The sequence below is a fragment of the Mastigoproctus giganteus genome, chromosome 5, assembly GCF_048544385.1.
Source record: "Mastigoproctus giganteus isolate SK-2022 chromosome 5, ASM4854438v1, whole genome shotgun sequence".
NCBI classification, from domain to species: Eukaryota; Metazoa; Arthropoda; class Arachnida; order Uropygi; family Thelyphonidae; genus Mastigoproctus; species Mastigoproctus giganteus.
The window spans coordinates 2,897,152-2,913,358 of record NC_143579.1 but is presented as its reverse complement, the minus strand read 5'-3'; the positions used below and the strand labels follow the sequence as shown (position 1 = coordinate 2,913,358).

Here is a 16,207-nt window from a genome sequence, read left to right as displayed (position 1 = left end):
ATCCTCCTTTGTGAATTGGGGTCACATTTGCACATTTCCAGTCTATGGGTACCTCCCCTGAGTCCAAGGAACCTCTCATAATTATGGCTAAGGGTTTGCTTACTTCCTTTGCTGCCTCCTTTAATATAACTGGATAGATCCCATCCACACCGGGTGCCTTTCTTGTGTTTATCTTCAACAGTTTCTCCTCCACTTTACTCCTAGTTATTTCAAGATTCTGTAGCTTACTGCTAGTGTTGAATACACCTCTGGCATTCCCCTCGCTGAATAACTCCTCATGTGTGAATGTCGATGCAAAATATTCATTTAGTTTGTTGGCTACCTGAGCAGGATCATCAACACTTGACCCATCAATATCAAGTGGACCAATCTGATTTATCCCCTTCCTTCTAGAGTTTACATAAGTAAAGAATTCTTTGCTGTTTTTCTTTGCATCCCTTGCCAAGGATTTCTCGTAATCTGCCTTCGCCTGCCTAACCTCCTTTGTAACTTGGTTGCATATCAACTTGTATCTATCATAGGCTTCTGTGTCATGTGTTAATTTGTATGTATCCCATTCTTTTTTCTTCTCTGCCATATGCCTCATTAGTTCATCTGACATCCATTTTAGCCTAAACCTTGAACAATATTTCTTAGTTGGTATGTAAAGCCTAGTAGCTTCCAAGATAAGTTCTTTGAATGCTTCCCATTTTGAATTTGCTGTTGGTAACATCATCAGTTGGTCCCACTGTATAGAATTTAAATACTGTCTCAGTCCATCGTAGTCGCCTCTACGGAAGCAATAACCCTCCACTTTATCCCTAATGGTAGTTACCTCTTTGAGTAAATCCCACTTCAGCACACTGTGATCACTGCCACCTAGTGGTTCATTTATCTGCAGATTCTTAATGCATGAAGAATCACTGCTGATAATCAAATCAAGAGTATTACTCCCTCTAGTTGCCTCCCGAACATGCTGATGTAGAAAACAATCATCCAATAAATCCACAAAAGCCCTGCTAGTGTGTGAGTAACCAGCCCCCAAATTCCAGTCAATATCTGGGAAATTAAAATCTCCCATTATAAGGCTCTCTGATTTACTGGCCCACTCTATTTTCCTGTACAGTTCCTTATTATACTCATCAGAGTCATTAGGCCTATAGCACACTCCTACTCTCAATTTTGATCTCCCAATGTTTATGTCACACCAAACTGACTCCACACTGCACTGTCCAGCGATGTCGACTGGCTTCACTTCCTTGGTTTTTATGTGTTTCTTAACTAATAGCATAACCCCTCCCCCCTTCCTATCCTGTCTATCCTTTCTGTAGATGTTGTACTCCCCAAATTGCAGTTCTGCCTCCCTTATATCTGTGTGACACCACGTCTCTGATATCCCAACAATATCTGCCTTTGATGTTTTGAGCAATACCTCAAATTCATCAAATTTATTTACTAAACTCCTAGCATTGGTGTACACGCAAGTATACCTGCACCTGTTTCTATTCTTAGCTACCCTAACACAACCCATGTGTTTACTTGTACCGCAATGGCTCCCAGCAGTCTCTGAAATACCATGCATCTTGTTTTTCAGGCTTCTGCTCATTCTAATAGAAGCAGTGCAAGAATCTCTTTCACCTCTGCCAGTGGCTACTGTCAATCTATTGGTCTTTGTCTCCCCCCAAGCTAGCAGTTTTCCGACCCACCTAACACTGCCTCAATAGCATCAGCAAATATTCTTGCACCCTTTCTATTTAAGTGTATCCCATCCCTGTAGAAGCAATCTCTCCTGTTAACAAGTACAGTCCAGGCTGAAAAAAATTCTACCCCTTGAGCTTTGCACAATCTTTCCAGGGCCGAATTGATCGACAAGGCTCTCATCATATACTCCCTCCTATCGTGTCTGGGCAGAATTGCAGACACTTTCAAATTCAACCCTAATTCTCGGCTTTTGTTCAACAGTGACCTGTACTTGTTAAGTAATTCTGCCGGTCTCCTACTCTTAATATTATTAGTGCCAACGTGTACAACTATATCACCTTTTGTGCCCTTAAAAGATGATATTCGCTCTACAACGTGAATCCCATGAGCATTGTGCATGCTCAAACCATTCAAGGCTTTATACACCTCTATCCGATCACCTCGCCGGTGCCTAGTCTCCAGACACTGTAATTTGTAAAACTTAAGCCTTTCTTCTTAAGAGCACCCCTTTGTTCCATTCACTAATCTTGTTGCCCTTCTCTGTACTCGTTCCAGCATCTCTACATCCTTCCTGAAATGAGGCCTCCAGACCTGTATACAGTACTCTAGGTGTGGTCTGACCATTGCCTTATACAATGGAATAATCACCTCCTTATCCCTGCTAGAAAAATTCCTATATATCATCGACAATACACCATGAGCTACTCTTGCAGCCCGTCTGCACTGCTCAGAAAATTTCATATCTGCCTGCACAACCATCCCCAGGTCACTTTCATTCTCTACCACTGTCAGTGTAGTACCACAGAGTTGATATGTTGCTCTGGGGTTGCTGTTTCCCATATGTAGTACTTTACATTTGTCAATGTTAAACTTCACTGCCACCTCTCAGCCCATCTGCTCAACCTTTCCAGATCCTGTTGCAGTAGCATAGTGTCAGTAGTGTACTGGACAACCCTGCCAACTTTCGTATCGTCTGCAAACTTGGACACTAAGCTTGATATACCATCATCGATATCATTTATAAATACAGAAAACAATAATGGACCCAATACTGAACCCTGAGGGACTCCACTAATAACATTAGTCCACGATGAGCAGTGTCCATTGATTACCACTCTCTGTCTTCTCCCCCTCAACCACCCCTTTATCCACAGCAGCAATTTGCCTCCAATGCCAAACTGCTCCAATTTCTGCAGCAGTCTTCCATGTGCAACAGTATCAAAAGCCTTTCTAAGATCCAAGTATATAATATCAAAGTTATTCCCTGCATCCAGTTCTTTTGTGACTGCATCATAGTATCCAATCTAATTGGTAAGGCAAGACTTCCCCTTAACAAAACCATGCTGTGTCTGAGCTATGACTGAAGTCTTATCTAGATGATCCTGCAGTGCTTCTTTAACCAGTGCCTCCATTAATTTTCCAGGAACAGAAGTTAAACTAACAGGTCCATAATTATTTGTGTCGCCCTTTGATCCTCATTTGTGAATTGGGGTTACATTTGCACATCTCCAGTCCATGGGTACTTCCCCTGAGTCCAAGGAAGCTCTCATAACTGGATAGATCCCATCAACCCCAGGTGCCTTTCTTCTATTTATCTTCAACAATTTCTCCTCCACTTTACTCTCAGTTATTACAAGATTCTCTAGCTTACTGCCAGAGTTGAATACACCTCTGGCATTCCTCTCGCTACCTAACTCCTCATGTGTGAATGTAGATGCAAAATATTCATTCAGTTTGTTAGCTACCTGAGCAATATCATCAACAGTTGACCCATCGATATCAAGTGGACCAATCTGATTCATCCCCTTCCTTCTAGAGTTTACAAAAGTAAAACTCTTTGCTGTTTTTCTTTGCATCCCTTGCCAAAGATTTCTCGTAATCTGCCTTCGCCTGCCTAACCTCCTTTGTAACTTGGTTACAGATCATCTTGTATCTATCATAGGCTTCTGTGTCACGTGTTAATTTTTATGTATCCCATGCATTTTTCTTCTCTGCCATATGTCTCAGTTCATCTGACATCCACTTAGGCCTAAACTTTGAACAATATTTCTTAGTTGGTATGTAAAGCCTAGTAGCTTCCAAGATAAGTTCTTTGAATGCTTCCCATTTTGAATTTGCTGTTGGTAACATCATCAGTTGGTCCCACTGTATAGAATTTAAATACTGTCTCAGTCCATCGTAGTCGCCTTTACGAAAGCAATAACCCTTCCCTTTACCCCTAATGGTAGTTACCTCTTTGAGTAAATCCCACTTCAGCACACTGTGATCACTGCCACCTAGTGGTTCATTTACCTGCAGATTCTTAATGCATGAAGAATCACTACTGATAATCAAATCAAGAGTATTACTCTCTCTCTAGTTGCCTCCCGAACATGCTGATGTAGAAAACAATCATCCAATAAATCCACAAAAGCCTTGCTTGTGTGTGAGTGACCAGCCCCCAAATTCCAGTCAATATGGAAATTAAAATCCCCCATTATAAGACTCTGTGATTTACTGGCCCACTCTATTTCCCCGTACAGTTTCTTATTATACTCATCAGAGTCATTAGGCGAATAGCACACTCCTACTCTCAATTTTGATCTCCCAATGCTTATGTCACACCAAACCGACTTGACACTGCACTGTCCAGCCATGTCGACTGGCTTCACTTCCTTCAAGTACTGCATTCCTTATATCTGTGTGACACCACGTCTATGAAATCCCCACAATATCTGCCTTTGATGTTTTGAGCAATACCTCAAATTCATCAAATTTATTTACTAAACTCCTAGCATTGGTGTACACGCAAGTATACATGCACCTGTTCTTTTTCTTAGCTACCCTAACACAACCTGTGTTTATTTGTACCCCAATGATTCCCAGCAGTCTCTGAAATATCCTGCATCTTATTTACCAGGCTGCAGCTCATTCCAATAGAAGCAGTGCAAGAGTCACTTTCACCTCTGCCAGTGGCTACTGTTAATCTATTAGTCCTTGTATCCCCCCAATCTAGCAGTTTTCCGACCCACCTAACACTGCCTAGATAGCATCAGCAAACATTCTTGCAGCCTTTCTATTTAAGTGTATCCCATCCCTGTAGAAGCAGTCTCTCCTGTTAACAAGTACAGACCAGGCTGAAAAAAATTCTACCCCCCTTGAGCCTTGCACAATCCTTCCAGGGCCGAATTGATCGACAGGGCCCTCATCATATACTCCCTCCTATCGTGTCTGGGCAGAATTGCAGACACTTTCAAATTCAACCCTAATTCACGGCTGTTTTCAGCAGTGACCTGTACTTGTTAAGTAATTCCGCCGGTCTCCTACTCTTAATATCATTAGTGCCAACGTGTACAACTATATCACCTTTTGTGCCCTTAAAAGATGATATCTGCTCTACAATATCATCACCCTTTGACCCTGGCAGACATACCCTGGTCCTGTTCGACCTATCATTTTTGCAAAGCATGTTTCCCGTTTCGCTGACAATAGAGTCACCAACAACTACTAGTTCCTTTGGGACCAGCGCATTCTGCCTTGGGGGCTGCCGCTGTGTTGCGCAATGACCAAGTTCAAGCTCTGGCATTGGTGTGGGCAGTTGAGAGCTTGATGGGCCCTCACTTTTAATGCTTCGAGGGCATCCACCCTGTCCTTCAAGCTCTCATATAAGCCCATAACAATGCTGAGTTGTCGCCTGATTTCCTTACACTCCTTGCATCGCGCGCGCACACACAAAGACATCCCCAATTTCAGTATCATGTCCCGTACCTGACTGATCCACAAACATCAAGCAATTAGTGCATTTTAATAGGCTGTGATTCAGAGGGCAACTGCCCCCTCCGTTCTCCCCTGAGCCACAGCACTCCCATTAGCTTGAGCCTTTTGCTTTGTTGCTCTGGTCAGAGTCATGATTTCGATTTAATTTCAATAAAATTTCAATTTTAGTACAAAATTAACCTAAACTTATATCTCAACACAGTTATAACTCTATATTTATGTTTCAGTATCGAGTGTATCTACGAAATCCCTTTATATAACTTCCGTATTAATTATTTATTTTTTACTAATTATTTATGTTACGTAACCCAAGTCATTATATGTATAGTTAAAAGTACAATTTAATTGACAATGAAGTTCAACAAGATTAATATCTGATTAATTGACAATATTATGTACTATACTATGCTATATTATGCTTATGCTATCTATTTCGAGATATTTTGTATTGCGCAGCAATGGCGGCTATTACGAACGGTAAACACGTGGATTTGATACCCTTTCCGATACTAAGTAATACCTACAAAATCTCTATCTAAGTTACTTTAATCTAAGTATCGTAAATAAGAATATAAAACTACTCTAGAAAATAAGTTAATATGCCAATTTAAGCTAATAAAACAGAAAATAAATAAAAAAACTTCTCTGTTCCAGGAGCGTTAAATATGCACGTCCACACAGGCTACCCTCGTTCTCAAACGCCGGTTGTTAAGGACACTAGTAACGCTATGCTGCTGCAACAGGATGTGGAAAGGTTGAGCAGATGGATTTAGAGGTGGCAAATGAAGTTTAACATTGACAAATGTAAAGTACTACATATGGGAAACAGGAACCCCAGAGCATATCAACTCTGTGGTACTACATTTACAGTGGTAGAGAATGAAAAGGACCTGGGGGTAATGGTGTAGGCAGATATGAAATTTTTTGAGCAGTGCAGACAGGCTGCAAGAGTAGTTAATGGTGTCTTGTCAATGATATACAGGAATTTTTCTACAGGAATCTTTCTAGATAAGGAGATGATTATCCCTTGTATAAGGCAATGGTTAGGCGACACCTTGAGTACTGTATACAGGTTTGGAGGTCTCATTTCAAGAAGGTGTAGAGCTGCTGGAATGAGTACAGAGAAGGGCAACAAGATTAATGAATGGAACAAAGGGTTGCTCTTACGAAGAAAGGCTTAAGTTTTGCAAATTACAGTGTCTGGAGACTAGGCACTGGCAAGGTGATCTGATAGAGTTGTATAAAGCCTTGAATGGTTTGAGCATGCTCAATGCCGATGAGATTCTTCCCCTTGCTCAGAATAATCACCTGAGAAGGCATAAATTCAAATTGAGGTAAAGACAGATGTAGGATAGATGTGCAGAAGTTTGCCTTTAGCCAGCTGGTTGGTGGAACAGACTTCCATCCCTTTTTGTGGAAGTTAATAGCCTAAATAAATTTAAGGCTCAGCTGGACAGGTATTTCGAATGAACGGAGTGGTGAAATGGGAGTGGGTTTTTTTTTTTTTTTTTTTTTGGCTGATGCTGCATAAGCTTGCTTTCTTGCATTATATGCCTCTACTAATGCTAATCATATACTCCTTCCTATCATGTCTGGACAGAATTGCAGACAATTTTCAAATTTAATCCTAACTCGAAACTTTTTTTTTTCAACATCGATCTGTACTTGTTAAGTAAGTCTGCAGAGCTTGTACTCTTAATGTCATTAGTGCCAACTTCTGCCCCTGGCAGATATACCCTGGTCCTATTCCAACTTATCCTTTTTTGCACAATATATTTCCTGCTTTCCTGACAATTGAGTCACCGACAATAACTAGCTCCTGTGGGACCAGTGCATTGTGCCTTGTAGATTGCCACTGTGTTGCCTGATGCACAAGAATGAGCCTGGCATTGAGTTGGGCAAAGGTAAACAATATTATCTTTTTCAGAAAATATTCGTGTGTATCTCTTCTGAAATTGTTGTATTTTTTTGGTAACTTACTGAAAGATAGTGTTAATTAGCTTTGTACTACACAAATACAATGAAATGATCACACATTATGGAGAACATAACTATTATCCTGAATTGCTCTAATTTTTATTTTGCAATGTACAGCAGCTCATCAGAGGGCCTATTCATTAACAAAAATAAGTACCAATTCAAAATTTTTTTTAAAAGTTCCAATTTTAATGTAGTTTCACTTTTTTGCAACAAAGAAAAGTTTTCAAGATAATCTTATATTTTCTTTATAAATTTCAATAGCATGCATAAGCATTTTTTAACGGAATGCGCAAATTGCAACTAACACGATTAAAAACCACACAATTTCAGCTATCGGTATTTTCGCAAATGCAATAACACGGAGTTTACTATCTGTTTATAATTGCTTGCAGTGACAGAAAAGCTGAATAAACTGGAAAGTACAAATTTTTTTTATTGTTTTATGGTTGTGACCTCCAGAAATGTGCTTTAGAAAAATATCACAATGGCATTCAAAATTGGTTCTTATAACAGGGCTCCATAGCCGAGTGGTCAGGAGCGAGAGTGCACTAGCACATGCTCTTTGAGTAAACCGGGGTTCAAGCGCCTGACTGCTGAATACGGTCAATCTGCAAACTCGCACTGTACCGGCATGGCAGATTATGGTCCATTTCCCTCAGCATGAATTGTTGAGGAGGCTTCCATCCTGCAGTGGGTTGATAATGGCTGCACTTTGCTTACAGAACATATGATAATGATGAAAGTGTAGTGCATTGTAGTGATTTGAATTGGTAACTAATACAATTTGGACTATAAAAACGACCTTTTAGAGAGTTATATAGCGAAAATTTCAACTTCTGAGGTCGTGGAACGAATTACCAAAAAAAACAATATGTTATTAGGTTCACATTATGATATTTTCATGATACAATGGGGGTCTCTGGAATCTTTATGGATTAATATCATAAAGCTGGGTACACTGTATTGTATAGCTACGCAAGTGGTTTGAAATGGGAAACACGTTTCACCATACGTTGTCAACTTATGGTGAAGCGTGTTTATGAATGTTTAACATTTATTTTTTGCAATTAATGTTCATATTTTCGATTTTGTTGATACTTGATACTTTGAAAAAAAAAAAAAAACTCGTAATCCTGGGAACTCGTAAAGTGAGAACTGCCTGTATATGAATGAAATATGTTACTTAGTCAAGCATTTAAGTCCAGAACAAGCCACTTCTGTTTTTCCTGGAAAATGGCTGAGTAGCTGAAGCTTAAAAAAAGAAAAAAAAAATATATATATATATCCAACCCTATTAAGGTTCATTTTACAAAATGTCAGAGCTAATCCCAGGAAACATCATCCTTCATTTGTAAATATATCTTTAAATTAGGGCTGAATCACAATCATTCTTCTGCTGCTAAAGCTACCATTATTAACTACTTGAACTTATTTAATTATTGGTGTGGATTAGTCCACCAACTTTACTGGAACATAGTTTTTGGTCCACTAAATTTTATGTTCAAGAAAGAATCTCTTGTCACATCAGGCAATTACTGTCTGTGATATTCCAGTGGGCCTTTCACAAAATGAAGACAGCATTTTTCAAATATTGAAAAAAAAATTCCATTACAGCAGGCCACCGTTATAATGCGGTTCGCTTTACGCTGATTCGCTATAACGCTGTTCTTATAGTGTAACCCGCATCTGACTATAACGTTGTCACAAATCACTATAACGCTCTTTTACAGATTGCATTTTTGGCACATTTAACGAAATCGTTTCATTTGATGGAGTCGATAGCTTGAAAATGAATAGCAAAACAGCATTAAAACGTTTCCCATGCTGAAATGAGAAATTTTCCCACGCTCGGTGAAATTTTCTTGCACGCTAATTTAATGCAGTACAGTGACTTGTTACGTAGTCCCCAGATCAACATTTTAAAAAATTATCGAGTATATTTCTTGTAATATTTGCATTATATGAATTTATCCAAAGACTAATCATCACTCAGTACAGTATTAGACATCGTGCGTAACGGACAGTTTACTCGAACATTGTATCATAATTAATGCAACCAATGCAGTTACATTTTCGAAGAGTTAATAATGGCCGATAAGAATGAAAAAGCAACAATGTCTGATGCAGTATGAAGACTATAAATGTAAGAAAAAAGACTGAATTTGAAAATTAATTAGACGTTTTGAAGAGAATCGATTCCGGTCAATGACAAGCGGATTTGTGCCATAATTTAGGACTTGCAAGTTTAACCGTAAGAACAATTATAAAAAAATAAAGAATTAATTTTAGCAGCGGGAAATATAGCTATTCCACTGCAAGCAACTAGGGCTAGGCCGACTATTAGGATTGAAATGGAAAGACTTTAACTAATTTTATTGAAGATAATATCCAATGCAGAATTCAGTTAAGTTAAATATTATAAAAGAGAGACAGATTAGCCAATATGATGATCTGAAGAAACCGCACCTAAAACAAAAAAAATGTGGAACCATTTAAAACTGGTAAGGGCTGGTTGAATAGATTTAAAATCTAGGGAGAAGCCGCAAGTGCAGATCAAGGAACCGAAACTTTCAAAAAAGAACTTGTTAAAATTATTGAAGAGGGGTATTGTGTGTTATACTTCTCAACAAGTTTATAACATAGATGAAGCAGGACTTTTGTGGAAACAAATGTCTAAAAGAAGTTTCATATTGAAAGAAGAAGAAAAAAAAAAAAAAAACCATGCCAGGTTTAAAGGCGGCGAAGGATCGTGTGACTTTATTGTTGGGTGGTAACGCTGCGGGGGGATTTAAAATTAATAACCCTTTTAGTTTATTTGGAAGAGGGCCAAAGTCAACCCAAAATTGACACATTTTATGATTAAATTCATCAATTAAATTAAATCAATTAAAATCAATTTAGATCAAATTAAATTCATGATTTTAACTGGAATTTTGATACGTAAGTAGTTACCACATAATTATATACGTATGTAATGCAGAATATTTTATATGTTCAATATTTGAATATTAAATATTTTGACCGACATTTGTGTATCTTTTCACTACCGTTTATTATTGATTAGGAAATATCCTATGGCACCAACCGCAACTCACAAATACATATGTTACCTTATGGGAATACGGTGCTTGCTTAGCGCGGATTTACTTAGTGCTCTGTTTTTCCGGAACGAATTATCAGCGTAAAGCAGGGGGGGGGGAGGTTCACCTGTACAGACAAACGACTCTCATTTCCTATATTTTCCATTCCATTAATTACAGTATTCCTTCTGAAGCCATGTTTCAGCCAATAATACTGAATATCATATACAATGACCCATAATATAATTATAATACTATCCTATCTGATACTGAGATATTTTGTTCTTCCACAATTTTATGCAACTGATACACATATTTAAGTCCAACAGCCTTTTCATACAGTCAACTTACATTCACTCCATACTACAGAAGTGGATGTATGTTATGACAGGAAGCAATGGTTTTACAGCCCTTTAAACTGGTCAACTCCACGCAACACACAATGGTGTTTAGGAAACAATGGACCCTCCAGGTGGTCCACAGTGAGTAACACCAGTCAGCCAGTGTTCCAGTGAAAGCACTCCTTTCACAAAGCCAAATTACATCCACTTCATGCCCCTTAAATTGTAACGGGAAACAATGGCTGATTCAGGTGGTCCACTCACTTTGGACCACCTGGATAGGCCCATCATTTTCTATGCACTTCAAGTGGAGTGGTGCGGCATGGATTTGGCTATGTGAAAGGACTGTAAGAACATTCACTTTGTGAGGGTACACTTATTTCACTAGAAAGATATGAACAGAGTAAGCACAACTGAAAGCACAATGCTTTTTAACTCCTGGAAACAAATGCAGACCAACACAATTTCTGTATTATTACTTTTTTATTTAAGAATAAACAAGGAGTTACCTTTTATTCCATTGGAAGGAACTCTTCTTGATCAACTTTCAAAAAAAAGGAGAGTTGATCAAGAAGAGCTCCTTCTGATGGAATAAAAGGTAACTCCTTGTTTATTCTTAAATACTAATACAACGTAAGAAAATATTGAGCACATGTATGCTCACTTGTTTTAACTATTATTACTTTGCACAATCCACTGAAGTTTATCAGAAAGCAATACTGCAAGAAACTTTACAGAAAACAGACAAATAGAAAGTTACATAATAGAACAAACTTGCTAATCGCAGCCAGATGTGCATCAATATGGGGAAGTAAATCTGGGTATTCACTGTAATGAGCATTGTTCTGTACATTAAAAAAGCTGTACTGTGTGTTAGTGTCAGAATAAATTTAAACATGGTGCACAAAGCACTTTTTATATTTCAAACTTAAACATTTAAATCTTACTGTTTCTTTCAAATTTCCTAATTCATCAGAAGATATCCCTAAGACTGTTTCTGCTGATTCTTTGAAACAAGTTACCCACTGGTTTTCTGATATGTCAGCCAGACTAATCTGAAAAACGATGTAGAGCAGAAAATTAAAACAGAATAAATATGGGAAATTCCAAAATTCTCAGAGGGATTTTATTTGGTTATAATAATATTTTTTCCATTTTTTCACAAATATATTTTTTTTTTTTTATAGGTCCCCCTCACCAACACACACGAAATACCTTTTCTATAATTATTGAAAATGGAATCCTGGACTGTATATTGTAAAGTGGCTGTTTTGGATCTATTTAATGAGCAACTGTTGATAGTCAAAGAGCTTCTAGATTGAAATTTGATCTAGAAAATCTAGAAATCTGTATTCTGCTCCCAGTGATAAAGCTGTTCAAACCATGACCTGGGCATGGTTGGGCAAATTCATGATGATTCATGAAAGAACCACCTCAATCCATCTTCATACCCATTCAAAATTCAAATTACTGAAGAAATTAAATTGTAGAAAATTATTAGCAAAATGGCCTTATGCAACAGGAATAAGCATACTGAAACAATTCTTATCACTACTGATGAAATGCAAAAGTATAAAACTTTATTAAAAACACACTTAAAATAAAGTAAAATAAAATACAATATATATAAAAGATAATTAAAAACAGAAATAAAAATATATATACAGATAAATATTAAAAGTGATAAAAGTACTAAAAACTGATAGAAAAATATATATTAAGAACCTTTCAGAGCAATATGCCCCTTTAAGTTGATAAATTTCCATTTAATTTTGCATTTATATGTCAAAGGAGTTCATGCTGCACATCATTTATCACAGTGACTTGTCAAGACTTTAAACTCATAGGAGCATTTCCAGATGCCTTCTTGAATAGAAATATGAAGTAAACTTGTTGCTCATGGTTTTTTTTTTTTTTTTTTTTTTCTTATAAATTATGGATTATTATTATTTGGTAATATGCCTGAAATGTAACATACACATTTAAGTGTTTTTTTTTTTTACTACTTTAGTACTGCCTGTAGACCAAAGGTAAGGGGAAAAAATACCTGTTGAAATTGAATTGAATTTCCACAGAAAAGTCAGTCGGAAAGTCTGGAGCATTAAAAAACAAAAGCAACACTGAAATAAAAAGGTAATGCTATTTTTTTTTTTTTTTTTTTCCAATACAGAGAAATTAATTTTTTGATATGCTCACACTAAGGAAGATTAGAAGTCGGAATTATCCACAAAGATGTGTGATATCATCTACAAATCTAAGTGTTGCTGAAAATATACATGTCAGTCGCATTATTTTTTGCAAATAAGACAGGACTGGATTTTTGAAAGATTAAAGTTTTCAATTTTTGGAAATTAAGATCTAGTTTTCTTCTTCCACTCTCTCGTTACTTAGCAGCATTTAAGAAACTGCTTGTGGATATTCAAGAAGTTTCACTTGCAAAGGGGGATTGGGGGGATACAAGGACTAATAGATTAACAGTAGCCACTGGCAGAGGTGAAAGTAATTCTTGCACTGCTTCTATTGGAATGAGCCGTAGCCTGGAAAATAAGATGCAGGATATTTCAGAGACTGCTGGGAATCATTGGGATACAAATAAACACATAGGTTGTGTTAGGGTAGCTAAGAAAAAGAACAGGTGCATGTATACTTGCATGTACATCAATGCTAGGAGTTTAGTAAATAAATTTGATGAATTTGAGGTATTGCTCAAAACATTAAAGGCAGATATTGTGGGGATTTCAGAGACGTGGTGCCACACAGATATAAGGAATGCAAAACTGGAATTTGGGGAGTACAATGTCTACAGAAAGGATAGGAAGGGAGGAGGGGTTATGCTATTAGTAAAGAAATACATAAAATCCAAGGAAGTGAAGCCAGTCGACATTGCTGGACAGTGCAGTGTCGAGTCAGTTTGGTGTGACATAAGCATTGGGAGATCAAAATTGAGAGTAGGAGTGTGCTATAGGCCTAATGACTCTGATGAATATAATAAGAAACTGTACGGGAAAATAGAGTGGGCCAGTAAATCACAGAGTCTTATAATGGGGGATTTTAATTTCCCAGATATTGACTGGAATTTGGGGGCTGGTCACTCACACACTAGCAAGGCTTTTGTGGATTTATTGGATGATTGTTTTCTACATCAGCATGTTCAGGAGGCAACTAGAGGGAGTAATACTCTTGATTTGATTATCAGTAGTGATTCTTCATGCATTAAGAATCTGCAGGTAAATGAACCACTAGGCAGTGATCACAGTGTGCTGAAGTGAGATTTACTCAAAGAGGGGTAAAGGGAAGGGTTATTGCTTTCGTAAAGGCGACTACGATGGACTGAGACAGTATTTAAATTCTATACAGTGGGACCAACTGATGACGTTACCAACAGCAAATTCAAAATGGGAAGCATTCAAAGAACTTATCTTGGAAGCTACTAGGCTTTACATACCAACTAAGAAATATTGTTCACGGTTTAGGCCTAAGTGGATGTCAGATGAACTAATGAGACATATGGCAGAGAAGAAAAATGCATGGGATACATACAAATTAACACGTGACACAGAAGCCTATGATAGATACAAGTTGATCTGTAACCAAGTTACAAAGGAGGTTAGGCAGGCGAAGGCAGATTACAAGAAATCTTTGGCAAGGGATGCAAAGAAAAACAGCAAAGAGTTCTTTACTTATGTAAACTCTAGAAGGAAGGGGATGAATCAGATTGGTCCACTTGATATCGATGGGTCAACTGTTGATGATCCTGCTCAGGCAGCCAGCTAACAAACTGAATGAATATTTTGCATCAACATTCACACATGAGGAGTTATTCAGGAAGGGGAATGCCAGAGGTGTATTCAACTCTGGCAGAAAGCTAGAGAATCTTGTAATAACTGAGAGTAAAGTGGAGGAGAAATTGTTGAAGATAAATACAAGAAAGGCACCTGGGGTGGATGGGATCTATCCAGTTATAATAAAGGAGGCAGCAAAGGAAGTAAGCAAACCCTTAGCCATAATTATGAGAGCTTCCTTGGACTCCGGGGAGGTACCCATGGACTGGAGATTTGCAAATGTGACCCCAATTCACAAAGGAGGATCAAAGGGCGACACAAGTAATTATAGACCTGTTAGTTTAACTTCTGTTCCTGGAAGATTAATGGTTTGTTTGTTTGTTTGTTATTTGGTTTTTAGGAGCATTAGCAACTAAGGCCATATTGCTCCGGGATATGTGGTGGTCATTCCCTGACCTTCCCGCATCCTCCGTATTTGGTGGTGATGGGCTCGAACCCCGGTCTAATCAAGAAGCGCGTACTACGCACTGCTGCTCCTTCCCACCTGGCCACGGAGACGCCTGAAAATTAATGGAGGCACTGGTTAAAGAAGCACTGTAGGATCATCTAGACAAGGCTTCAGTTATAGCTCAGACACAGCATGGTTTTGTTAAGGGGAAGTCTTGCCTGACAATTTGATTGGATACTATGATGCAGTCACAAAAGAACTGGATGCAGGGAATAACTTTGATATTATATACTTGGATCTTAGAAAGGCTTTTGATACTGTTGCACATGGAAGACTGCTGCACAAATTGGAGCAGTGTGGCATTGGAGGAAAATTGCTGCTATGGATAAAGGGGTGGTTCAGGGGGGAGAAGACAGAGATGGTAATCAATGGACACTGCTCATCGTGGACTAATGTTATTAGTGGAGTCCCTCAGGGTTCAGTATTGGGTCCATTATTGTTTTCTGTATTTATAAATGATATTGATGATAGTATATCAAGCATAATTTCCAAGTTTGCCGACCAAAAGAAGGTTGGCAGGGTTGTCATGGACACCACTGACACTATACTACTGTAACAGGATCTGGAAAGGTTGAGCAGATATGCTGAGAGGTGCCAAATGAAGTTTCACATTGACAAATGTGAAGTACTACATATGGGAAACAACAACCCCAGAGCAACGTATCAACTCTGTGGTACTACACTGACAGTGGTAGAGAATGAAAGGGACTTGGGGGTGGTTGTGCAGGCAGATATGAAGTTTTCTGAGCAGGGCAGATGGGCTGCAAGAGTAGCTCATGGTGTATTGTTGATGATATATAGGAATTTTTCTAGCAGGGATAAGGAGGTGATTATTCCCTTGTATAAGGCAATGGTCAGGCCCAACCTAGAGTTCTGTATACAGATCTGGAGGCCTGATTTCAAGAAGGATGTAGAGCTGCTGGAATGAGTACAGAGAAGGGCAACAAGATTAGTTAATGGAACAAAGGGGTGCTCTTACGAAGAAAGGCTTAAGTTTTGCAAATTACAGTGTCTGGAGACTAGGCACCGGCGAGGTGATCTGTTAGAGGTGTATAAAAAAAGCCTTGAATGGTTTGAGCA

At 38.2% G+C, this 16,207-nt stretch overlaps 1 protein-coding gene across 1 annotated transcript in view; it reads right to left on the bottom strand.

Moving 5' to 3' along the window:
* RPA1 (replication protein A 70) overlaps positions 1-16,207 on the bottom strand; it is a 358,941-nt gene that overhangs the window by 22,971 nt on the left and 319,763 nt on the right. The window contains exon 15 of the mRNA XM_090373886.1: positions 11,785-11,892. Within this exon, the coding sequence (XP_090230012.1) occupies positions 11,785-11,892 (108 nt within the window). The remainder of the gene's footprint in view (positions 1-11,784; positions 11,893-16,207) is intronic.